General features: G+C 42.5%; 2 protein-coding genes across 9 annotated transcripts; both read left to right on the top strand.

Moving 5' to 3' along the window:
- The first annotated feature begins 1,435 nt into the window (after nucleotides 1-1,435).
- si:dkey-37g12.1 (atrial natriuretic peptide receptor 1) lies at nucleotides 1,436-17,314 on the top strand. Its single transcript, XM_042056796.1, has 27 exons — nucleotides 1,436-1,547; nucleotides 1,820-2,002; nucleotides 2,438-2,559; nucleotides 2,739-2,828; nucleotides 3,911-4,056; nucleotides 4,204-4,313; nucleotides 4,430-4,576; nucleotides 4,684-4,838; nucleotides 4,952-5,087; nucleotides 5,179-5,267; nucleotides 5,733-5,871; nucleotides 7,546-7,624; nucleotides 8,038-8,137; nucleotides 9,539-9,637; nucleotides 9,867-9,944; nucleotides 10,433-10,537; nucleotides 10,690-10,761; nucleotides 10,941-11,106; nucleotides 11,322-11,474; nucleotides 11,642-11,816; nucleotides 13,745-13,888; nucleotides 14,307-14,430; nucleotides 15,518-15,586; nucleotides 15,784-15,958; nucleotides 16,100-16,198; nucleotides 16,339-16,430; nucleotides 16,936-17,314. The coding sequence occupies exons 1-27, from the start codon at nucleotides 1,526-1,528 to the stop codon at nucleotides 16,981-16,983; spliced, it is 3,117 nt and encodes a 1,038-aa protein (XP_041912730.1). The 5' UTR covers nucleotides 1,436-1,525; the 3' UTR covers nucleotides 16,984-17,314.
- Nucleotides 17,315-18,205: 891 nt separating this feature from the next.
- Nucleotides 18,206-25,699, top strand: LOC121719736 (5-hydroxytryptamine receptor 4). 8 transcript variants are annotated; one of them, XM_042105507.1, is made up of 4 exons: nucleotides 18,206-18,652; nucleotides 20,732-20,869; nucleotides 22,030-22,151; nucleotides 23,945-25,699. In XM_042105507.1, exon 4 carries the CDS (start codon nucleotides 23,961-23,963, stop codon nucleotides 25,017-25,019), a length of 1,059 nt encoding a protein of 352 aa, XP_041961441.1. In that variant the 5' UTR covers nucleotides 18,206-18,652; nucleotides 20,732-20,869; nucleotides 22,030-22,151; nucleotides 23,945-23,960; the 3' UTR covers nucleotides 25,020-25,699. The 8 variants fall into 8 exon arrangements, 7 of the variants coding, with proteins under 7 accessions (XP_041961441.1, XP_041961449.1, XP_041961433.1 ...); XM_042105515.1 differs by having other exon boundaries at nucleotides 22,030-22,141; XR_006034372.1 differs by lacking the exon at nucleotides 23,945-25,699 and having other exon boundaries at nucleotides 22,030-22,304.

Consider the following 25,699-nt stretch of genomic DNA (forward strand, 5'->3'; position numbering starts at 1 on the left):
CCTGTGGTGAAGCGGTTGAAGTGCAGTCTCTTGGAGGTCAGACTTACCAATTAAATCCACCATTCACAGTTAAGTGAAGATTAACACATGAACCCTTGAAAAACATACACCAAGCTTACTCACACCTAAAACACAAAAGCCATTTACAGACTGTCTAAGGTGTTTCTCATCACTATAAAAGAGGTATTGATCCCTGATGATCTGATGGGTCCTAAATCTGCTCTGAGTACAGCTGAACTACATGTTTGATGCTCAAGAAAAGTGGCATTAGTGAGAGCATTAGTACAGTCTGTTACAACCATGAATGTTTCAGTCACAGCCACTGGAAATTGATCTTGTTATTTTATCCCTGTGGAAAATGTATCATTATATTACAGCATTCAGTGTCAAATGTAATGTTCTCCAGTAAATTGTTCTGTAGTTCACATCCCTGCTAATACAACCTCACTGCAGAACACAAACCCCTCCCTCCCACCATCAGACCTACTGACAAGTATCAGATGACCTACATACTGTATATACCAGAGCAGAGGTCATTGACACCAGCCACTGAAACCTGATTCTATACTAATTATGTATGTTTGTGTACATTTCCATGTTTTTCATTCAGTGGGGCCTGAATGCAGCATCAGATGAGATGCTCGTGCTGGTGTCTGGTGTGGAGAGTTGTTAAGGCTTTGCCTACGTGCAAGAAGTCCAGCTGCAGAGAGAGGGATAATAAGCTACATACTAAATGCTGAGCTTCAACATAAACATAAAGATAGTGAATTTAGAGAGAGGATATCCTAGTGCCCCAGAAAATTAATGTTGTCCTTACACTGTCCAGACATCATTAGTCTCCATCATGGAATCAAGTGTTGCTTTATTTAATTTATCAAAACCAGGAGCTTTCATTGGCCGGAAGACCTAGAAAGTAGCATTTCCCACGATGCATTTTTTCCACCAATGTTGAGCCCAACTCACTGCTGCTTTCTTATTAAAGCACAAATATTTGATATATTTATCACTTCATGTTCACTTTGTGTTGATATGCACTGGAAGCCTGCCTGTTCACGTAAATAAAAAAAAAAGGTTCTGGAGAGCGCTGTGATGAGATATTTCATATAATGCTGTACCAATGAGCTCACATTGTCTAAAGGATGTAATTAGTTTATTACACAGTGAACTTTTGAGCTTCTAGGTGACAAAAAAACAGGAAGTAAAGATCTAAACATTCAGACAGACAAACAGTTATTTTCCCCCCTTTTTCCCCTCAGAAACAAGCCTGTGTTCCCAGAGTCTTAGCTATCACTGTTTACCCCATTAATTTGATAAACAGCCACAACAGTTCCAAATCGGTCCCCAGGGGGACTGGGGGTTTTTGAGGGTCAATGGAGCACCTACAGTTTATAACATATGCAGAGGGCAGGACTCTCTACTTGTACAGTACTTTTGCACTGAACACCATACCACGTTTGTTTCTGCCCTTGAAGTTCTGATACTGTCTTCTTATATGAGAAATTCTCCTGATGAATGAAATTTTTACATGTCTTCTCAAATCATGACTGGTAAGCAGAAAGCATTTATTTCATCATTTTAGTCTTGCAAAATTTGTATTTTGCTGTGTAATATATTTAATCTTGCCTTGACAGTGAAAAAGTCATATTCTGAGAAAAGTCATTGTTGTGACTGATTTTTATCCCAGAAAATACTATTGTATCAAAGCGATTTGTTGGAACTTCTGTTACTTCTCTCTTAATGCCACGTTCTCTCACGCAATGCCAAGCTTATGTACGGAACATGCGTTTGCTTGTTGGTTTCTGTGCTGCTTGTCTTACAGCTCTGGGATTTGTCTTCAAAACAATTCTCCTTCTACTGTTGTGTGTGCAACTGAGTTCCAGCTCAAAGTTCACCCTGCTGCTGTCTATGCCCAACACCTCCATACCCTTCAGCGTGGGGCGCATGGGGGCGGGAGCGCTCATCGCCATAGATACCATCAACAGCAGGCCAGACATACTGCCAGGTCAGTCGCCTAAGGCTACGGCAGTGAGGACAGACATTTGTACATATCTGGACAGAGATGTGTTAAAAACAATGCAAGTTGTGTTGTTTTCAACTCATTTGTTTAAGAGTGTACTCATAGTAAACAATAGCCTAGTAAAGAATGGATCTACTACCATTTTAAAACAAAAACAGCAATGTTTCAACGTCTGAAATTCATGTTGCCTGAAGAAGACCCTGTCGGGTCGAAATGTATCTGTTTTTTATCCAAAATGTGGGAGATACATTGTTTGGTACAGTGTTTGGTAATTTTTTATATGCTTTTTAACCGAGGGTTTGTGCCACGTGTTCATTTTTAGGTAGGCCTATATATTGGATTTCTATGTGTACTTGTACTGTAGGTAAGGACTTCCTTTGAAATCAAGCACTTACGAAAAAGAGTCCTTTTGTCCTCCAGGTCATCAACTGGACTACCAGTATGTGGACGATGAATGCAATGATTTGACAGGTCCTGGGAAAATAGTGGAGCTTCAGCACAAACACAACTACGCTGCCCTCATTGGCCCTGCCTGTTCACAGGTGTGTGTTTTTCCTGTTCATTCCACCCATGCCCTCACATGGCAAAGCCAACACATTGTTAAATGTAGGTCAGTGCACAGTACTTTAACAGTGGCTTCTGGTATAGTAGGCCTGTCTTTAGTGCCGTGAAATGTAAGGCATTGTGGACTAAATGCCAACTAATTACTGTTCTGTCCCAGGTTTGTGCAGTGACCTCCAAACTGGCTGCTTTTTGGAATATCGCTGTAGTCAGCCCTGTGTGTGCAGAACAGCAGTTTCTGGACAAAGAGGTGGATTATAAAAACACTATACAGAAAAATATAATGAAAATATCATTGAAATGATGAATAAAATGGACATGAAATGATAGGGTAATTGTATTGCATGTGTCACAGAAGTTGAAAATGACTTAAAGGCTAAACATCTACCCTTCGTGATGCAAGCTGTTTGAATTTATACAGCCTAGTAAGGTTTTGCACCTACGTCATAATGTCATGCGACCGTTTGTTTACAACTGGAGTGGTAGGCAGCGTGGTAGGCAGAGCGATAGACATACAGCCAGGTTACATATGTTACATATAGGCTTACTGTGACAAATATCTTCAAAATTGAATTTTATTATCGAAACACTGACTGAGAGATGCCGACCACTTGCGTAGCAGTTGGTTGCTACAATAGGAAGAAAAAATCCACCCTATTCACTTTGTTGTGGAATAACTTACAGGCTGGCAAATTTGGGTCACTATCTATCACTTTAATGGCCAGAATAATCTTATCATGAGCTGAATACAAGACATTTGGACCTTTTAAAGTGTGTAGTAAATCATTAATCAGGTATTAAAGGTATACTATGCAGGTTTAGGTATTTTTGATGAGTTTACAGTCGTGATATATTTATATGTTACTCTGCTATTGTAAATAGCAAACTTCTTGTGACTTATCCCTCCTGTACACAATGCAAATGCTTTTGTACATACAAAAGCATTTGCATTGTGTACACAAAAGCATTTGCATTGTGTACAGGGACTTCCCGCTCCTGTACACAATGCAAATGCTTTTGTTGTGAAGATGAAGGATTAACAACAGGCAAAAACTATCTCCAAAGAGCTATCTACTGATAAGGTAATGTTTCAGATTCTTGCGAGTTTTGGCGGGGTGCCACTCTTAGAAGTTGCATGGCTGGTTTTCCTCGGTAGGGACTCGCTACGTCTATGCTGTATAGCTATGCTAGGTGAATGATTCGCCTGTAACAAGTTCGTTTACCATCATATTGGCTTCATAAAGGTGAAAATCTTATCATAGTGTGTCTTTAAGCTTTGTCTCTCTGCCCTTCAGCACAGCAATTATTCACTTCTCACCCTCTGAGCTACAGGCTTACCCCACTCTCACGAGGGTGTTTGGGCCCTTCACAAAGATGGGCTCCTTCTTTGTTGAGATCTGTAAGGAATTTGGCTGGCGACGAATCGGGATCATCCATGAAAACGACACTGTTTGGACTATCCCTGCAGAGGGGATCAGGTAGGGAGAATGAACCTGGATCCAGCTGAGGGGTTTCATCCCAATTATATGTTCTGGGTGGACAGAGACTTTTACGTTTACACTGTCAATTTGATAGGCACCTGGTCTCATGCAAAGATTTCTGGATTTGTTGTGTGTTTGCCAAAGGTACCAGGCAGAGATCAGCAACATCACAATTGCCAAATCCCTGGAGCTGAGAGGGAATTCCTCCCACACCTATGCTCAGGCTCTGGCAGAGATGGCCGAAGTTACCAGGAGTTTGTGAACTCTGTCATCAACATCATCACCACACAATCAGACCCTTGTTGCTTTGGCTCTGCATGGTGTGGGATGATGTCAGAGGTGCTCATGCTTTTTTCCCCTTTGTGTGCAGTCATTGTGATTTCAGCTCAAGGAAATGTTGTGCGGAGGGTTCTCATAGAAGCCCATAGAAAAGGCCTCACCCATGGGGAGTATGTCTTCTTCTGCTTCGAACCATACAAGCATGAAGACCTGTTTGGCAACTTTGACTGGGAGCGAGGTTTTGTTGCACATGCATAAACATTATCATACATATTCCCATATATACACATCAATGTCATAAAGCACACATCCAGAAATGTGCATCTTTCTGAACCTTTGTTTCAGGAGACGCATATGATTCTATGGCCAAGCAAGCTTACCAGGCCCTTTTCCTCCTCTCCCTCTACAAGCCCAGCAATGACAAATACAAGGAGTTTAATGAGAAGGTCAAACTAAGGGCCAAAGAGGACTTTGGCTACCTGTACTCTGAAGAAGAAGAGGTTGGTAACCTACAAAATATGATTTTGAAGGTAATGAAAGATATGAACTTGATGCTTCATAGGGAATGTTGCTGTTGTCTATTTGATTTTTTTTTTTACATGATTTACAACAGGTGTCTGTTTTGGCTGCTATTGCACATGATACAGTGTGGCTGTATGCACAGGCACTAAACGAAAGCTTGGCAGAAAGTGGAAACCCATACGATGGCTTCAATATTACCCGCAAAATGTGGAACAGGACAATTACCGGTCAGCTCGCTGGGATAAGAGGAATATTGCTCTTAATAAATTTGAGGTCAAAATTTAACTTATGTTGAACATTCAATTGCTTTCAACACAGGTATCCAAGGAGATGTGACAATTGATTCAAATGGTGACCGTGAATCTGCATACATGATGAAACATATGGAAGGCAGTGGAGAATTTAAAGTGAGTTTCCAGAAAGAAATTAATCTTCTTATGTCTAAATTCCAGCCCTGTATAGCAGAATTAGATGTGAATTTACTTGCCATGGTCAATTGCTGTTTCCTAAACCTGAGGAAAACATACTCTGATTTTAGGTTAAGGGTTGACACTATAAGGTGCATCCGACCTTCCATATACAGAATATGTTCTGTTCTACAAAATGCATTCAATATACAAATGCAAACCAATGTAACATATGTATCTTGTCTATGGACAACGCACATCACAGTGTTACATACTGTAGCCTAATATTGACACCAAAGGTCTGTTGGGCATGGCACCCCCTATGGCACTAGCTATATAGCCTTATAGTATAGCCTATATAGCCTACTATATAGCTATATAGCCTTAACCCCTCAGGACATTGCTGAGTAATGAATTTCATGTTTGATTTGTCCTTGCTTGAGTGGTGATTCTCCCCCTGTGCAGGTGGTTGCTAACTACTCTGGGACAAAGAAGGTCTATGAGGCAGTGAGAGGGGTCCATATTCTGTGGCCTGGGAGCCAGACAAACCCGCCCAAGGACACACCTCAGTGTGGGTTCAGAGGGGAGCTCTGCATCTACACTGGTACTGCCACTGTCACTGACTACATAACTACACTATCATAGTAGGAATCAGAAGGCAGAATGAGTGGTTTGTGTTGGCTGATAAACATTTTGGTTGATTTATCTTTTCAAATCTTTAAGATAATGTTCTCGACTCTGGAGTGTTTGACTGACACTGCCATTTCATTCTGAACACTGCAGTAAGAGCCACTGAATCCTTGTTCTACATGCCACAGTGATAAATTAGTGTGTAATGTTTGAGCTGGCAACATCAGCATGATCCCAGTAGAATAATCAGTCAAACTCTTATGAACCAGCAGGGTGAAGACCTACAACATCATTTCCCTACGGGGAAATCTAGGATAACATCCCACTAATGTCAGCACATTTATCTACGTAGGCCTAGCATCTCATAACCTGTAGGCAGACACAGCCATTGTTGTGAGCTGATTGGTTATCATATCACAATTGCCTTTCTGTCACTTGACTCCACATTTAAAACAGCACAACACAAAGGTGAGCAAAAAGATTAAGGTAAATGTGCTTAGCAAATTCAGATGCACACATCTTATCCCATTTAGAACAGAATGCAAAGATCAACAAACATGTTTGCCATCTGCACTCTTGCTCATTTCTGTTGCTTAAAAACTATTTTGTTTTGCTTTGAAAATGTTTCTATTTTTACTATTTTGTTCGAGTTGTGGTAAGGACTCAAAAGTGAGGGACAGGTGCAGTTTAATTTTTAAAAATGGTAAAAATGTTGAGTTATGATTTTTTGTTCTGCCATTGTAGCATTATTGGCAATAATGTCATTTCCACACTATTCTTCACTGCAGCAGCCTAGGAGGAATTCTACTTGACTCTATGAATGAATTGTTGTGGTAATTGGTAGGAACAGATGATGAAGCCATTGACGCATATGAAATATTGAATGCTATACATTTTGTGTATTTTATGTATTACATGTGATGTTTAGAGAGAGAGAGAGACAGAGAGAGGAGAGAGAGAGAGCGCGCAAAAGTGAGCGCAATTGCAGAAACACCGGGTATTCCGTGGCCTACAATAGCATATCAAAGTAACAACTAATGTGGCTTTTAATGTTTGAAACAAATCCGTCACATTTGAAAAACTTCTGCAGTGTTAAAAGGGAGACAGTAGGGGGAGCTGTTGTTCCACAAGATGTGTGTTGGGCATGTGGTTGACCACTGTAATGCATGCTCTCCTGCACGGACACACCACACACCTGTGTTTTTGGGGTCAGCACTGGGGTCACGGAGCTCATTACAACTCTGTCCCAGACCCCCCTTAAGAAAGAAAAGATAGAACAGCCAACACTGACTGAAGCCACTATGAATTATTCACTGGTGCCTGCCAGACCAAAATCACTCTCTGTGCTGATATGTGTTTTAGGGCAGGCCTTTATTGAAGTCCTTGCTGATGATATCTAATAATATCCTTCAGGAGATTACAACACTGTTATTTTGTCTTTTGTTGGCTGGGGTTGTCATTGTCATTCTGAGTGTTCTCTAAATTTCAACTGACTTTTCGTTGGGATAATATTTCATTTTTTCTCCCCATAGATTTGTAATTAAAAACATCTGCCACATTCCACACCCTTTCACATTAAGGCCAGTGACTTTGGATGAGTGCTTAAACCATATATCTAAATGACTGAGTTATTTCATCTTCACCACAGACAGAAAATTTGCTATTGCTGTGGGGCTGATATCTGGCTTACTGACAGCGGGGATTCTTGCTGTCTGTATACTGTACAGGTGAGATAGCACATATGCTTTCACTGGTTTATTATTTGCTCTAATTCTTGAAAAGGGACACTCCATGATCCTCATAGCCACAAGATCCCCATGTTGGGAGGAATTTTATATTATGTTAATAGAATTTCCCCTGGGGATCAATAAAGTATCTATCTATCTATCTATCTATCTAGGCAGATTAGCAATTGGTAATTGAAAAAAAGCACGAAGGTGTTCAATTTGAATATGATTTAGCATATGTGCCATGAAATCAAATTCATTCTCATTTTAACTTTGACAGTTTTTCCTATTTCGAAAAGTCTCACTTTTTGAGAATGTCCTAAAAATTCATTACCTTCCTTTGTAATTGAAGTCATATGCAATCACTGCATATCCTTCACTGCACTCCTGGTTCACTCCTGCTCTCTCTGCAGGAAGTACAGGCTTCAGGAGGAGGCGTCCATGATGCTGTGGAGGGTCAGCCCTGGTGAAGTGAGCCTGATGGAGCTGCATTCCCCTGCCACAGCAGCTAAGGTGGGGCTCACAAGGGCTGTGCTCCCAACACCCCTCATACACTCTTTAGCATCTTTAGGTCCCCTCTTCAGGCCTTAAAGGACTATGCCAACTTCTTGGAAATGTGCTTATTTTCTGGAAGTGGGTATCTTCTACTGTCTATGGTTACACCAGTTAGCCTATAGCTAGGCTATATTAGCCTTTTATAGCTAAAAGGAAGCTACAGTATAGGCTAACTGGTGTAACCCACTTCCAGTGAATTATGCTAAAATAGGTAAACAATGGCAGACTGTGTTGTTGCACACATAGAGAAGAGAAGGGTATGTGTCCTTTTATCTAGCTCAGCTAATAAGCTGATTTCCCAAAAAGTTGATATAAATCACTCCATATATCCAGGTTTGGGCACACTAATGGTCCATTGTGACTGTATGTGCCATTGTTACAGTGTTAACTAAATATATTCAATAAAGTATCCACTTAATTATATATTAAAATAAATAAAGCTGTCATTAAATGATATTCATAAATATCTAGATGTTAAAAAAACCCACCCACATTTACATTCATTTACATTGTTCGCCTCCAATAACTTAACATTCATGTGACACATTATTTCTTTAACCTGCAGGCATGCGATGGAGAGTTTTGAGGTGGTAAATGGAGTGTAGTGAACTCTAATCATAACTTTCAATGGTGGTGTACAGGGGGGAGCATACCTATGTTCCCCTGGTCCTATGTTCCCCGGGTCCTATGTTCCCCACTTTGTAGGCTATGGGACCGGGGGAACATAGGACCCGGGGAACATAGGACCCTAACCCTAAACCTAAACCTAACCCCGAGCGGGGAACATAGGACCCTAACCCTAAACCTAAACCTAACCCTGAGCGGGGAACATAGGACCCGGGGAACATAGGGATGACCCCGTACAGGGATACTTAGCGTGAAGCAACAAAATCATTAGCACTGAATACCTGCCTACTCAATATGCTGCTCAGTGAAAGATAAAGGAATAGTTCAGAGAATATTTGTCGATGGAAAGATGTGGAGGATTAGCAGCGGTATATTTTTATACATCACTTTGGCTGCATAAGTTAATACCAAAGATGTTAGACCAGAGCTTAGCGCTCTAGAATCTTGGTTAATACCATTCACTCCTGACTATGACCAAAAATGGCCATATAGTTGATAAGTAGGAACTGCGTAAGCAGATCTGCACCCCTAGTTTCACCAAAACCACACTATCATTAATGGGTCATTAGGTCTTGAACGTTCGGAATTCTTTGGTAAGCACAAGAGAGCAAGCAAGGACACAATGTAAACTCATCCATTCATGAAACCAAAGGTAGAACACAATGTGTTAGTTGGAAGATTTAAAGGGATTTGTTGTTGTTGTTTTCATGTGTTATGCCTTTCTTTTGTAAGGTTCCTTACGTGAGGTCCAGAGCCTTGCAGGCGTCTGTGGAGTCCATCATTGGCCATGTGCAGGACCACTGTTCCTCTCACAGGCCTGCTGTCTATAAAGTGAGCGCACCACCTGGCCCTTTGGATAGACAGACTTCCTCCCATGGAAACAGGCATTATTTTAAAAGATTTAATAGGCTATGGGCTATAATAATAGGCTGTGTTCTGTTTTGCCGCATTTCAGCTAAGTCTGTTATGTAGTTATTTAAGAGCTTGTGAGGTGTGCTGTCTTGTGGATGTGGGTATTGCAGTCCTCTGAGCTCATCTGTGACGTGTCTGTGGCTCTCAGGAGAATGTGTGTGCACTGCGTCTGCTCCACGTGAGGAGTGTGAGTCTGAGCAGCGAGCTGCAGACGGAGCTCAGACAGGTGGGACACGGGGGACACCCCACACAACACATCGCACCCACGTGTTTTTCTCACCTCATCCTTGTTATTGGCACTAAGGCCAGGGATCTACTTGCTTTTAATAACGTGTACACGAGCGCATGCACACCATGGCTGCCACACATATCCTGTGTCCAATTCGCGACAGCGAGATGCAATATTCACATGAGCTATGGGGCCAATAGTATGGGTGCAGTACATGAGCATGCGAGACCGGATTTATTTACGACTCTAGGTCAAAATTCTGTGGTCTGACCTCTAGTGGAGTCATCCAGTAGCACGTGTAGTGCTTGCATAGTACTTGGGCAAGGTGTCGTTCACAACACAGCCATTTATGTACGTGAATGTGCACAAATGTTTTGTCAAAAAACAAGTATATCCCCAGCCAAAGAATGTTATGCTCTTTCAGTGGAACAAGCATCTTGTATCCTTCCTGAATTGCCATTTTGTGTGTGTGTGTGTGTGTGCAGTGTAGGGATTTAACGCACCGAAACATCTGCAGTTTCATAGGGGCCTGTCTAGAGTCTCCCCAGCCCTTCCTCCTGACTGAGTACTGTCCCAAAGGAAGTCTGCAGGTAGGGACCCTCAGTTATTCGGTCATTCATTTGACCGATGCTCTTATCCAAGGCAAGTTACAAGTCTCTCTTAAATTCAGCCCTCTTCACATGCTTGTGTGATTTTATGTACTAGACTAATGGTTGTTTTTGTGGTGTCTTTCATCTCCCAGGACATTTTAAAGAGCGAGTCAATCAAGCTAGACTGGAGTTTTAAGTACTCCCTTCTGCTGGATATTGTGAAGGTATATAGCTCTCACAACATTCGGTCATTCACCCCGATTCTCCCCTTACTTTTATGGAAGTGGGGAGAGACAAGCTGCCTTAAATTGCAGTTTGTTTTGGAATGACTCACTGCTGGGTTGCATGTCTCTGTATTGGCAGACGGCTGTCTAGAACGCCTGTGATTGTGCCTCTCTCTCAGGGGATGGACTACCTGCACTGCAGCCCATTGCGCTCCCATGGGCATCTGACCTCCAGGAACTGTGTGGTGGACAGCCGCTTTGTGCTGAAAGTGACTGACTTTGGCATCAATCCCCTGAGACGGGTGAACTCCACCATTCCCCCTGACAGCCCTGGATACCACCAGGGTAAGAGCCCTCACAGGCCACCTCACTTTAAATCTCTAGGCCACGTGACTGTTAGTGTCAGTGAACACTGCATGCCTGGAGTACACCAGATTCTGAACCCTCAAACCTTTTTAAAATTCAAGTCTGTATGGCAAACATCTGTCGATAAGTGCAGTTAAAGAATAGTATGGATATAGGTTATATGCAGTTGTCAAGAGCAGTGTCCTCTCTCCCAGCCCTGCTGTACAGGGCCCCAGAGCTTTTGAGGCAGACGATGCCTGCTAATGGCACCCAGAAGGGAGATGTGTACAGCTTCAGCATCATTGTTCAGGAAGTTGTGTACCGCCATGGGCCCTTCTACATACCAAACACCAGTCTTAAGCCCATAGGTATACACACACACACACACACATATACACACACATAGTGTCTAATGTTACCTGGTGATTAATCAGTAAGGATGTAGCATATGCATGTGATGCAGGTAATGATTAATGATGTGTAATACCCCATTCTCCATCAGTGTTTATCTTTATCTGGGCTCTGTCTCTCTCAGACATAGTGGAGAGGGTGAGGGCCGGAGGCAGAAGCCCACTGAGACCTCACATAGACAGCGTTGAGTGCCCCGAGGAGATGGAGGCTCTCATTAAGAACTGCTGGAGAGAGAGGCCTGCTGACCGGCCTGAATTCTCCTCCCTCAGAGTGACCATCAAGAAGCTCAGCCCAACTGGGTCAGTGCCATACCAGTACTCAACTGGTTTGAAAAGGCAGGCAAATCCAACTCCAGCCCAACTAGTTACTGGAAAAATAAGAATAAACCAGATACTGAATCTGTTGGGCTGCATATAGATTTGGCTTTAGATGCAGGCTCTTTCTCTGCAGTTTAGATGCATCTTTCTTTATACATTTTTACAGAAGCATTTTGAATTGAAAACCAGTACAGCCTGGACTGTGAGATGCAAAATGCTATCAAAAGAGACAGCAGTTTATTTCAGCTTAACCATTATTTGATTGTCTCAGAGATTCAATTGCTGAGCCTTGTTTTTATTTAGCTTACATCAATCATGTGTCGGCAGGAGAATATTAATGGCCTATTATTTGAGTTTGCTCGAGACAGATAACACAGTCTTACTTCAGAGTGAGTGAGAGTGAGTCAGTGAGAGAGAGAGAGAGAGAGAGTGAGAGAGAGAGAGATGGTAAGGGTATGCGTGGGTGCATGTTTGTGTGTTTACCTCTCATATTCCTGTGTGCACCACCTTGCCACCTCCTTTGATGGCAGCCCAGAGCGCTGGCTCGTGTCTCCTCTCTGAGTTGACACACTGAAAGCAGGTGATTGGCGGATACCTGTTCCTGAGTAGCAGGTGACAGACTTCAGTGGAGACGCACAGCCGAGAGGCCATCGAGCTCATTAGTGACACTTAGCGATGACAGCTCCTAATCAGCTACACAAACACGGCGCTGTGGTGACCAGGCTCTGGGGAGATGGCTGACACGTTGCTCAGCGGTGAGACCCGTCCCCTGAGAGAGGAGCTGTCAGCCTCCGGGAGCACCCACATTAATTCCTCTGAGAGATTCAACACCACACACTTATGAAAGCAGAGAATGAGAAACACTGACAGGAGATAAAAAGAGAGGAAGAGGAGGTCGCAGGGGCGAGGCAGTGGAAGGGATGACACAGTGGCAGGAGAAGAAAGAGGAAGAGGAGGACTATGAGAGGATGACAGAGGAGGACAGGAAAGGGAGGAGGGAAGGAGGTCCACATTCCCCTCTCCCACAGACCATCATGTAAATCAGTGGTTCTCAACCCCCTGTGAAATATTTCTTTAGCCAAGTACCCCCTAATCAGCGCAAAGCATTTTTAGTTGAGAAAAAAAGACTTAAAACAGAGCACTGTGCCATCAGTGTCTAATTTATTAAACTTTGGAACTGATAAACACATACAAAATTCAAACATTTTGAAAAAAAACATTTTAAATTTTAATAATCCATGACTAAATTTATTGCAAATGATTCAAACTAATGTAGTGAAAACAGTGACCATATAACCATTTAAAACTATAAAATGAACCATTTAAAACTCTATAAATATGCAAAACACTAATTTGTAGTGTTCTCTCTTGAACTATAAATAATATCTAATATATATTAAATATTGTTTTAAAAGTATTTTTGCTTGGATTCTACTTTTTAAATATATGTATATTTTAAAATCTCACATACCCCCTGGAGTGCCTTCACGTACTGATGTAAATGACTACTAATCCTTGATGCATTTCATCTTCATTTGCTCCTCTGGGTACCACTGGTTGGGTGTCCCAGTAAACTGGACGTCAGTGTTACATGCTTACTGTCCATGACGCAGCACATGCTTACTACTGCATGCTCATATCGATAGGTTAGATGTATTAATGGTTTGGCACATAAAGCCACACAGTGGAAACACTTTTATCCTTTGACAAATAAACATTCTAGTTGACTCTTCATCAGGTCAAACTAACTTCCACCTCACTGAAACACTGCTAAAATCATCGAGTCATATTGCATTTACTACATTTTGTAAATTGCTGAAGGCTAAATTGTGTATGTGTGTGTGTGTGTGTGTGGGTGTGTGTGTGTGTGTGTGTGTGTGTGTGTGTGTGTGTGTGTGTGTGTGCTCCAGGGGCAGTGAGCACATCATGGATGACTTGCTGTCCCGTCTGGAGCAGTATGCGTGTAACCTGGAGGAGGTGGTGAGTGAGCGCACCGCTCAGCTCCTGGAGGAGAAGAGGCGGGCCGAGAGCCTCCTCACGCAGATGTTGCCACGGTAACACATTAGCTGCGCACCCGGCACTGTCATCTGCCATGTAGATGAGATGCTTGCCTCTCTAAAGCCCCTCTTTTTCACTCTCTCTTTTCCTCTCATAATAGTGTTGTATTTCTTCTTGTATTAACTTTCTTTATTGTTTCCATAGTCCTCTTCCTACCTGTATACAAATGCATTCTAGCACTCCAACAAGAATGTACTGTATATAAGTACATAAGTACACATATACAAGTGATTCTCCGATGAAACATTTGTATACATGAGTACCCCTTGTCTGCTTTGATGTTGGTATATGTTGCAAAAGATTTCATGATGCCTTTGGTCAGAGGGCAACCCTGTTTTACACAGCAGGCATTTGCACATCAGAGAACTTGGATATGTTTATTTTTGTGTCTCTAAAACAAGTGTTTTGTTTTAGGTCTGTTGCTGTGCAGCTAATCGTTGGAAAGACCGTGCAGGCTGAGACGTATGACTGTGTCACTATTTATTTCAGTGACATTGAGGGTTTCACCGCCATGTCTGCTACTCTTACACCGATGCAGGTGACAGACTTACCCAGCTACTGGGGCAGAGAGAGGTGCGCAGAGAGATGTGAGATGTGAGAGAATGCAGAAAAAGAGAGCAAGGGAACATGGCACAAACAAACATGATGTAACACAGGAATCCTCCTCTTTGGTAGTTACACACGCTATTGTGTATCTCACATACTCAGTCAGAGAGTTGTTTATCGGAATGCATGTAGTGTACCATGGTAACTACAGTACGTCTATCCGTAACCCAAGCCCTATTCACTGTACGAGCACTTAGGAGCTCCCCTATTGGAAGAGAGTTTGTTTTGAACTGTGGTTGTTGTTTTGCTACATGGCAACAGGTATGTGTTGCCGGATGACCTACAACACTGAACATGATACTATGGCTGTTAATGGATCAATACGTCAAAGAGCAAAGGATAGATTGGTAGATGGGCAGATTTATGGAGTTGCAAAGAAAGAAGTGATATATTTGGACAGGTTCTAAATTAAGTTTGGACAGTTTTTTAAACGCCTTTCATCATTTATCACCTAGAGGTTTCAGTGAAGTGTCTGACATTGCTGACCAGGGCCCAGCACGGTGGACTGAGCCTCCTCCTGGCTCCTGTGCTGTGGCGGTGGACTGAGCCTCCTCCTGGCTCCTGTGCTGTGGCGGTGGTTACTGGGTGTCTGTCTCTGGGCACTGTGGCGTGAGGGCCTCTCAGCACTGTGTGTTGTGGACAAGCTTCTGTGTGTCAGGTGTGCATAGTTCAGAGGCGTGACTGGGGGCCTCAGTGGAAATAATGCATTGTCACATGTTTATTTTGGTGCCTTGAGTGGAGACACAGCTGTGGCTCATTGGAAAAATGTTGGCAACTTAAAGTTGATGAGTGTGTGTGTGTGTGTGTGTGCGTGCGTGCGTGCCTGTGTGTGTGTGAGTGTGTGTGTGTGAGTGTGTGTGTGTGTGTGTGTGTGTGTGTGTGTGTGTGTGTGTGTGTGTGTGTGTGTGTGTGTGTTTATGTTCATGTGTGTGTGTGTGTGTGTGTGTGTGTGTGTGTGTGTGTGTTTATGTTAATGTTTGTGAGTGTGTGTGTGTGTGTGTGTCCATTTTGTTTTTCAGGTCGTGAATGTACTGAATGATTTATATACATATTTTGACAACATCATTGACAACCACGATGTTTACAAGGTAAAAAAATTCCAGTCTCAGACATTCAGTGATCATTATGAACAAAATGCTCTGGTACAGTGGGCTGCTATATCATTTAAAACACACATAAAAGGCACTTTAGAGCATATGAAAACACTCTGCTTTGCACTTTACAGATAATTGAATAGGTTTCATTGTGATCATTTACGCTCACCTCTGTTTCACCCATACTGTAGGTTGAGACCATTGGCGATGCCTACATGGTGGTTTCTGGTCTTCCTATTAGGAATGGAGATGCTCATGCTAAAGAAATAGCTGGAATGTCATTAGCCATAGTGCAGGGCATGGCCCAGTACCAGAGTCCTCATGTGCTGGGGCAGCAGATGAAGGTCCGCATCGGGCTGCACTCAGGTACCACCCCCCTCAGACTGCAGTGCCTTTGCTGTAATCATGCATATTGTTATGTTCAAAATTAAAGCAGATGAAGATGCATTCATTAGAGTAATTGCTGAGGCAACCTTCCTCTTATTTATTCCAGTCATTCTGCTTCAGGTCCCTGTGTAGCAGGTGTGGTTGGCCTGAAGATGCCACGCTATTGCTTATTCGGAGACACAGTGAACACTGCCTCCAGGATGGAGTCGCACGGTCTGCGTAAGCTCATTTGCAACTTGTGTCGGCTGTTTTATCTCCATTTCATTTAACTCAACAGATCATCAGCAGAGTATAATAGCACAGTTGACAATGACTAAGTTGACTGTGCCATCCAGCTAACTTTTTTTTCTTTACTCTAGCGCTAAAGATCCACATCAGCGGCTCCACGAAGGCTCTCCTGGACACATTTGGGACGTTCCGCTGTGAGCTGAGAGGAGACATCCTCATGAAGGTGCCTGTGCCTGTGCTGTATTCCAATCCAGTCATGCTGTTCACCCATTTTATGTGGGATTTATTGCATAGTGAAGTTTGAAAGCCCCTCTTAAAGTGCCCTGTGTATAGTTATATTGACAGGTACAATATATCTCATGTATTTTCACATGCTGTAAGAAGTGTGCTGCATAGTTATGACTAGGATAGGATTAGAGATTGGTTCATGGTTTGGGCTAGTGCTTTGTAATAATATGTGCTCACATGAGTGTTACATAGTGGCATAAGGATATTTTCCCATTCAGTTAGTGTTTTTCTCATCTCAGTAATAATGGCACATAGCACGCCAATTTATTTCATGGTAAAATGAAAGATTTTGTATTCAGTAGGTATTTATAGTGAATAGAGCACAGCTGGTGTGGATGTAAAAATAGCAGCCATTTTCAGTGTCTTACTGACAGACTCTTATTGAAAGCAATTCCAAAGTTTCTACACGGCACTCATTTCTTAATTTGTTTCCATTACAGGGAAAAGGGCTTGTGAGGACATTCTGGCTTTTGGGAGAGGACCAGTAAAAATGTTTTCCCAGCGTAATTTCATTTTCTATCCATCGAAAGCAATGGCCTGTTTCTTTTTTCCAGGGACCTAATGTCTTATAAAGCAACTTCATTAGTTATCTATATTAGGCTTGGTGCACAATGCAATGGTCCAGTGAATGTTTTGCTAGATTGAAGTGATTCAGAGCTGTTCTGAGATTCTACTCTGTTCTGAAAATTACACATTTGTCCTACTCCCTTTCACTTTGAGATTACTGTGCACCTGATTGCATAAAAATCTAATTACAGTTCACCTTGAAATGATCAATTTCTGTTTCATGCTCATTAAAGACATGAAGGAATAGACATCAACTTTGTCAGACATTCGTGTGCTCATAAACCCACACAGAAAATGTGAATTGAAAGTAACAAGTAGAACATTATAATCAATAATGAATAGACAGTTCAAATTTGTGTTAGTCTCATTAGTCCATTACCATCACAAAACGTGTGTACTGCCTATCTGCACTATGCATCAATGATTGATGTCCACTGATTGCCCCTCCAGCTATCATGACAAACTAATTTAGGAAAAGTTGTTGGAACATGTTGACTGCTTTGGTGGTGGCGCTACCACCCGTTCATTTGTGCACAGCTGCTAGGGCAGCCCCTGGAAGCTTTGATGGCTGCGTCCTCTCAGAGCCACTTAAGAGGAGCCAGATAAAATCCTCAGATTGCATTGTTGAAATGTGTGCCAGTTTTCATGTGTTCACTTGCTCTAATTCACGTCTTAGACAACAATTGTTTGGTTATCAGCGTTCTTAATCAAGCAGAGTAGCTAGCTGTTTGCTTTGAGTGAAGACAGCATGAGTAACAGGTCATTAGTACAAGAGCAATCATACACAACATGTGGCTCTATGGAAAGATGCTGGTGTTGTTCCAGAGATTCATTTCTGATCATTATCCTGCCTTGTTTTGTTGTACCCTCCACAATACTTAGCAGCATTGAATGATGTTAACACTGAAGCCCTGATATTGCCTGACAATCACTGTTGAATGCAACAGTGTGCATGACCTTCTACTTTCAGGGTTACAGGCTTATTAAATATAATTCACTCTCAGTTATGTATATAAAAAAACATTTACTTAAGTTGTTTTTCTACAGTTGCTCTCTTTAGGGATGAAATAGTAAAATAGATGCTTTATGTCTGCACAATGCTCTTTCATTTATGCCAAACACATTCACTGCATTGCCATTTTGAAACCTCAAGCCTGGTCACTCAGCACATCACCTTTGTGGTGAGAAAATGCTATGACCATACGTTATACATGACATAACTGAGGTAGTAGATGGTGTCATGGTGTTCTGCAGTCAGTTGTTCTCCAGCATGCCTTACCTTTCTGTGACTGCACAGCCTGTCACATCTTATTGTTGAAATACTCATTACCAAAGATTCTAGAACAGAGCTCTCTCTGTTCTAGAATCTTTGCTCATTACTATGACCCAGTGGTGCAGAGGCAGTGGAGCCTGGTCTGACTTGGTGTAGTTGACATGGTGTTGATTCTCAGGGTTGGAGAGAGGCTAGAGTGTGTAGGCTTGGCTGTGCTGCTCTCGGCCTCTTGAACTGGCTCCATCAAGGCCCATCAATCTTCAGCAGTTGTCAGATCCAGTCTCGCTGTAAGGATTGATGGTCATGCAACAATTAAGGTTTGTCTTTTTTTCTAGAGGCTTTAGCCACAGATGGCTGTCATCAGTAGCTTGATCATGCCGAGTTATGATCAGACAAGCTACTTAGGCAAATCCTGATTAAAGGATATTGTCAGTGTTTAAAATAGTCGTAATAAATAATAAGATGAAGCTGTGTTAGAAATGCACTTTCACAAGCGAGGATATTCAAGAAAAGGGGTTTAAAGATGGAACAGTATAAAGAGGGGCAGATTCTCAGCATGCTGCACATCTGACCGCTGCATCCAGCCATCCAGAGGGCTGGCGCCGCCCCCAGGTGCCAAAACAGCTACTGGCCTCCTCACCTCAACTGAACCCAGGCAAGGCGACAGGCATCTGAACACTGCGTTCATGCAATGCCATGCGACTTCAAGTCCATTCAAGTCATTTGGTTAATTAATTTCTCTGCTTACCCAATTCACAGTTTATCATTTGGTCATCGAAATATTTCAGATTTAAGGTGATATTTAAAATACCAAAGGAGGTTAGGAAACTAGAATGACGTAATTATGTCAGAATATTCTGAACTAATAAGGAGAAACCAAAAAAGCTACTTGACGTATGATTAAAGTAAAGCACATATTTTTCTCAATCTTCTGTCATTAGAAAATCAGTTAATTGAAGCAGATACAGCAGTCTTAGTTGTCTTGCCAGATTATGTATTATTTTACAAAGGGAATAAAAACATTATGTGTTCAGAAACAAGTGAATTAAATTACTAAGCGAATAAATGAATAAAGCAAAGCTGAGCATATGGCTTCACTGAATTAGAAAATCAGGGCTATTCAATTTCTGTGGGCAATGTTTTGATTATATTCTTGATTAATTTAACAAATCACTGCAATCTATCTCCTCACCTGTTATTCAAAAACCCAGATGTGCTCTAAATGAATGCTGGGTCAGGAGACACTAATCAGCCAGTGGAGGTCCCTTTCATGTTGGGTTTAATTAACGCTCCCTCATGCCTAATCAAAACACACCCTCTGCACTCATGCAACTGATGATCCATAAGCTGAAGCTTGCGGTATTTTAAAAGCTGTTATGATATACTGAGAAATGAGAGGAGTTGAAGTGGATCTTATGCTAGAAGAGCTGTTGAAGTAACGGAACACTCAGAAGCCTGGTAAGTGCCCACTGTGTGTGCTGAAACAGTGAAACAACTTCAGCAGGGAATCCGTACTGTTTCAGAAGTACTTCTTACCCCATCTTACCAACTACAAGGTATTCTTTAAGAAATCTTTTGGATCATATTGTTACATTTTCAAACTATATTTGAATCCATCTATCTATCTATATATCTACATCATGTATCTATATGTATGTATATACTGCTCAAACAAATTAAGGGAACACTTCAGTCATACACTGAACACTTCAATCATACACTGGATCAGTACTCTGACACTGTTTGGTTCTGAGTACAAGTAAAACTTTTGAGACGAGTATTTTATTTTGCAACAACTGTCAGACACTCTGTGAATGCAGTTTGAGAATGGAGAAAAGGGTGGAAGGTTTCAACTGTAAGTGTTCCCTTAATTTTTTTGAGCAGTGTATATTATTATTAATAATAATCATAATTTCATATCTCTTAATGATATTCATAACTTTAATAGAAGTGGATATACTAAGCACTATATGCAGTACTTGTTATGTCCACTTATGTACATATACATATATTTAAAAAAAACAACTAACGATTAAAAAGGAGATCACAATAGTTGTCAGAACTAAATGAATCTCATGCAATCATATATGTTGACATTGCACAACTCCAACAGGCATATAACAAGACATTGTTCAGGTTTACAATGAAGCTAGTCCTCTGAACAGGACTTCTAATGGTTCCATTAGTGATGCAGACAAACTAATTCAATGTGGATGAGTAGAGCAGTGCTTCATTTGCATCCCAAAGCCCATCATGCATGCCCCCCCTCACCCCCCTCCACAAGCTCCATGAAGAGGACTGGTTCAGATGTAATTAATGTAATAGTGGCATACACACTCACCAACAATTACACACAACACACACACACACACACTCGCATCTCCTCTCCTTGCCAGCATCCACCTACCATTCCATGGATAGGATTGCATCAGGCAGGTTAATTCGTCTCTGTGGCTATCACAGACAATGGAGGAAGAGGACCGCAGTCACACTATGGAGACATAAAGCATCTAGACGTTCATTGATGTACTGAGGTGAGTGGATCTCAACTCATCCCATCACGCCACCTCATCTTATCTTATCATGACAGATGGATACACACTTGCTAACACTGATTAACTGAGAGACTGATTTGTTTAAAATGTCTGTAATGTTTGCAGACCTATTCCAATGAAAATTCAGATGTAGCTCTTTGAAATCATGTTGATAGCTTCTTTTCTAAAAAAATCCATGTATTTGATTTTTCTGTCTGTGCTTCGTAAAAGCTCAACTCAACTTTATGGCTCAGTGTTAGGGCTAATGGCTTTACACATTTGAATTGGTTCTGAATAATAGTTCTCTGTCAGTTCAACTGTGAGTTGACCTCTGATTCCTGGCTCGTTTTCTCGGTGTAAGGATTTTTGTCTGTAGGTGATGCTATGCTATAGAAATAGTGTAAGTGGATACCCATGATAGGCTGGTGAACTGTGCTTCATTTTCTCCACTTCAGCGTAGTCTGTCTCATTCACTGAGAGCAGGAACAAGACATACTTTCAGTCTCCTGGCAAAACAAATAGTTTAAGTGACTCTACTATCTGTTTACTTTTGGAATTGGAGAAGGTGAATTGGTGGAAGAGTGTGCAGTTGCTGTAGAGACTAAGCCCTTCTCCTCTGAATGAAGATTAGAGGGAGAAATCCATTAGTATCAGTCAGATGAAGCCAAATAAATGAATCAGACATGGGATTAAACTCTGCTTTCAAACAAAGCAAATCTAAACGTTTTATAAATATGCAGTGTGGTGAATTGAGTCAAACATTCTCCAACACAGCCCAGTAAAGATACACTTAAACTGCAGCACAGTGCATTATGTCTGAGGTCATCATCCTGTATGTCTTTACCGCCTGTCACTAACAATCTCCTGCTGTGTCTGAGTGGTCAGGTGTAGGGGACTGGAACAGGAACTAAGGAAGAACTGTGTATGTGTGTGTGTGTGTGTGTGTGTGTGTGTGTGTGTGTGTGTGTGTGTGTGTGTGTGTGTGTGTGTGTGTTCGTGTGTGTGTATGTGTGTGTGTGTGTGTGTGTGGGGGGGGGGGGGGGGGGGGGGTCGGTCTAGAGTCTATGTGCCTCTATGTATGCCAAAGGGCCAATTTTTCCAATAATTTCAGGAGCACAGACATAATCTAAAGTATGTTATCCGTTGTCTTCTCTATTCAGACTCAGAGCCTGAGGCTGAAACCGTTCCAGCTTGTATCTTGTCCAAGTCCTGACTCTGTGTAGCTTCACTCTCTCTCATCAGACAATGGATTCCAGCATATCCTAGTGACAGGTTATGTCAGGTCATTTTTTTAGTCTGATATGAATTTTAGACGAGGTTGGTAATTGTATTCATGTCAGCGTCTAATAATACTTTGAGCAAGAACCATACTGGGGGGCAATCATATGGCTATTTTCTGCTGTGGCCATCAAGATAAACTAATGTGAACCACTTTCATTTTTGTCTAAATTTATTTTACATGAATGTGAGCAATTTGTCTTCAAATCAGGAAGACGGATTTTTTTTACCACATCCATATGCTTCTCATCACTTGGATAAGAGAAAGGTTAACGCACCATTACCATGCACCATAAACACCCATCGTCTGTTGCACGACCACAGCCTGGGAGCGATGAGAAGAGTGATCACTCAGAGCCCGTCTGAGGGAGCAGTGGAGAGCATCACTCGCCTCAGTCCCGCTGGCATTAATTAAGATTCAAATGGTACTGAAGGAAGACCGTTTTGTTTTCTTCCTCGGTCACACTTGCCAGCTCTTATCTCCCATCATCCTGGCCTCGCCCTGCCGTTCCCTTACAGGCTGAGTTCCAAAGCTGCCACTCTCTCTCAACCCTCTCTCACAGAGCCAACAGCTTCTGCCACACTGGATTTGACTGCTGTAAACTGCTGTTAACAAAACATATTTATTTTGTTTATTTCTGGATGAATTCATACCAAAGCCCCAATACGCTTTTTATTGATATGACCAGATGGACACCAAAATCACAACTTCAGTAACAACAATCCACCATCAGTTGTTTAAATCCCATTCCCTTCATAAATGATGATATAAATTGTCCCAGTGGTTACTGTCATTTCTGTCTGGCGAAAAAATGAAGTGGTTCTAAAATGACTCAAGAGTACATGTGATAAGTACAAGAGGGGAAGGATCCTGGTGAGCTCTATCATCAGGTTTGGGGAAGACAGCTGGCTTGACACCTCGTCCATATCAGCAAAGCTGATGACAAGTATACTCAGCGGACTATTCTGGAAGGACATATGGGCTTACCGACAAATCCCAATCAAATTCAGGACAGAGCCACTCTGACTGACTGAGTGTTTTCCTTTTGTTTAACGGATTCCCAGACTGGCTGGATCCAACCCACTGCCTACTGAAAAACACTCCAAGGAACCAAGTGACATGTTGTTTGATTGTTTTGCTTGTGCTCTACTGCCTGCAGCAAAAAACTGCCTTAGGGTTTATGTGCCCTGTTGATAAACTCTAAGCTGTCTGCTTTTTCTCACTGGACTGACTAGATCTTTGTCAGGATAAAGCTTAAAAACATGTATTGCATAACATGGTGAGCCTCAGCCTTCTGATCTCACCAAATACTTGAGCCAACAAAATCACTTTGCCCAGACCAGTTAATTTCTTTACTGGGATATATGAATACAGAATCTCAATAGATTCTGTCTCTGTCCCAACCCACCATCAGTGTTCTAATTCAATGAAACACTAGTGAAGGAAGGTGCCTGCTTGATAACCCCAGTGAAATACTCACAACATGTGTTTTATTGGCGATGTGCTTTTCTTCTGTTGTGGCTCTTTGATTAGACATTCAGGCAAATGTTAGCACACCACTGGGGCATAGGCACTTGATCTTGTTTTGTATTGATGCTGAATCCCGCGTCATGCTATGTGAATTGGGCTTTTTGATCGGCCTGCCTACTGTATACTACAAGGAATATGACTCCTTTCCTGTGTATGTCTGAAATGAATGACCCTTTTCAGAGCACTTTTCAGACTCTAAAAAAATATTTGTGTGGTGACATAATTATTTGTGTCCAAATGTTTCTGTGTTTTTTGTCTGCTCTCAGGTCAAAAGACACCAAGATGAATGTGTCCTGGCAGGAGGAGTTCAATGCCTCTGTGTCAGGTGAGCCAGAATCCTGTGCCATCTTGAGAAACCCCAGCTCACGTATCGCCCTCTACACCTTCCTCTTAGCTGGCATCGTCTGCACAGTGGTGGGCAACTTTCTGGTGGTCCTGGCCATTGCGTATTTCAAGCAGCTCCAGTCTCCCACCAACTGTTTTGTGATGTCACTGGCGGTGGCGGACTTCCTTGTGGGGCTGCTGGTGATGCCCTCCAGCATGGTCCGCACGGTGGAGGGATGCTGGCACTTCGGCGCCACCTTCTGCCAGCTGCACTCCAGCCTGGACGTCATGCTGTGCACCGCCTCCATCTTCCACCTCAGCTGCATCGCCTTCGACCGCTACTACGCCGTGTGCAACCCGCTGGTCTACTCCTCCAAGATGTCGCCTGGCCGCGTGGTCCTGCTCATCGTGGTGTGCTGGGCTGTGCCGCTGCTCATCTCCTTCGGGCCCATCCTCCTGGGCCTCCACAAGGCCGGGGTGGCCATCCCGCTGCCCGAGAACGTGTGCGTGTTCCTGGTGAACCGCGTCTACGCCGTCATGGCCTCTATGGTGGCCTTCTACTTCCCCATGGCCATCATGCTGGTGGCCTACTGGAAGATCTACAAGGCGGCCAAGCGGCAGGCCATGCAGATCAGCGCCATGGAGTCGCAGATGGCCGCCGGGGTGGGCAGGGACTCCAGTAAGAAGCAGCGGCACCGCAACTCCCTGAGGCGGGAGCGGAAGGCAGCCAAGACTCTGGGCATCATCATGGGCGTCTTCTTGGTCTTCTGGCTGCCCTTTTTCACCCTCAACATCGTGGATCCTTTCATAGACTACAGCACGGCAGGGGTGGTGTGGGACGTGCTCCTGTGGCTGGGCTATGTGAACTCCTCCCTGAACCCATTTCTGTACGGGCTCTTCAACAGGTCCTTCCGCAGGGCCTTCTTCATGATCATGGGCTGCAGGATCTGTCTGCCTGGATCCAACCCCAGTATGGACCTCTCCCTCTCGAAAAAAGACGGGAATGACCATCAGTAGATACAGCCACTATCAAGGCAACACTGTTATTGACATGAATCTTATGAAGGATGTGTCCTTGCCACTTTTGTCAGTTACATGTTGTGACAGACTTTTGTGGAATGGTAATGTTTAGGTTTCAAGGTCACAATAGTTTTTCTACTCTAAGGTAAAGGTGGTGTGTCCTGCACAAATGGATTTTTTTATCAAAAGTAACAAGCAATGTTATTAGCCTAAACCCGTTTTTCTGAACAACTGTGGTTAGAAAATGAATTTGTCTTCCTAAACCTCCAAACAGTCTGGTTTGAAGCAGTGCAAGAAATTAAATGTGCTCATTTGGTGGTGGTCTTCATGTCTAAATGCATGCTCTCTTGCTTCCTGTTTCTGTTCTCTGTGCAAATAAAACAAATGCTAATATGTTTTTTTAATTTAAGTAAAACATTTAAGTCTTAATGTTCCCATAAAAAAACTGCATTGGCTTCTGACTGGTTTGAGTGCCATCTGTGTGATCCCCTGTGCTCATGGCACAACAGCCCTGCTTTGGACATGTTATAAATATGACTGGTATGGAATTGCACTTCACTTGTTTTCACCACCCAACATTAGTATGCAATGTTTATCAGATTTATGTGTCTGACTACATTTTGGTGGCAAAAACAGACACTTGACACTAACTATACAATTTCACAGTAAATTGCATG

This window comes from Alosa sapidissima, chromosome 1 (genome assembly GCF_018492685.1).
Source record: "Alosa sapidissima isolate fAloSap1 chromosome 1, fAloSap1.pri, whole genome shotgun sequence".
NCBI lineage: Eukaryota > Metazoa > Chordata > Actinopteri > Clupeiformes > Clupeidae > Alosa > Alosa sapidissima.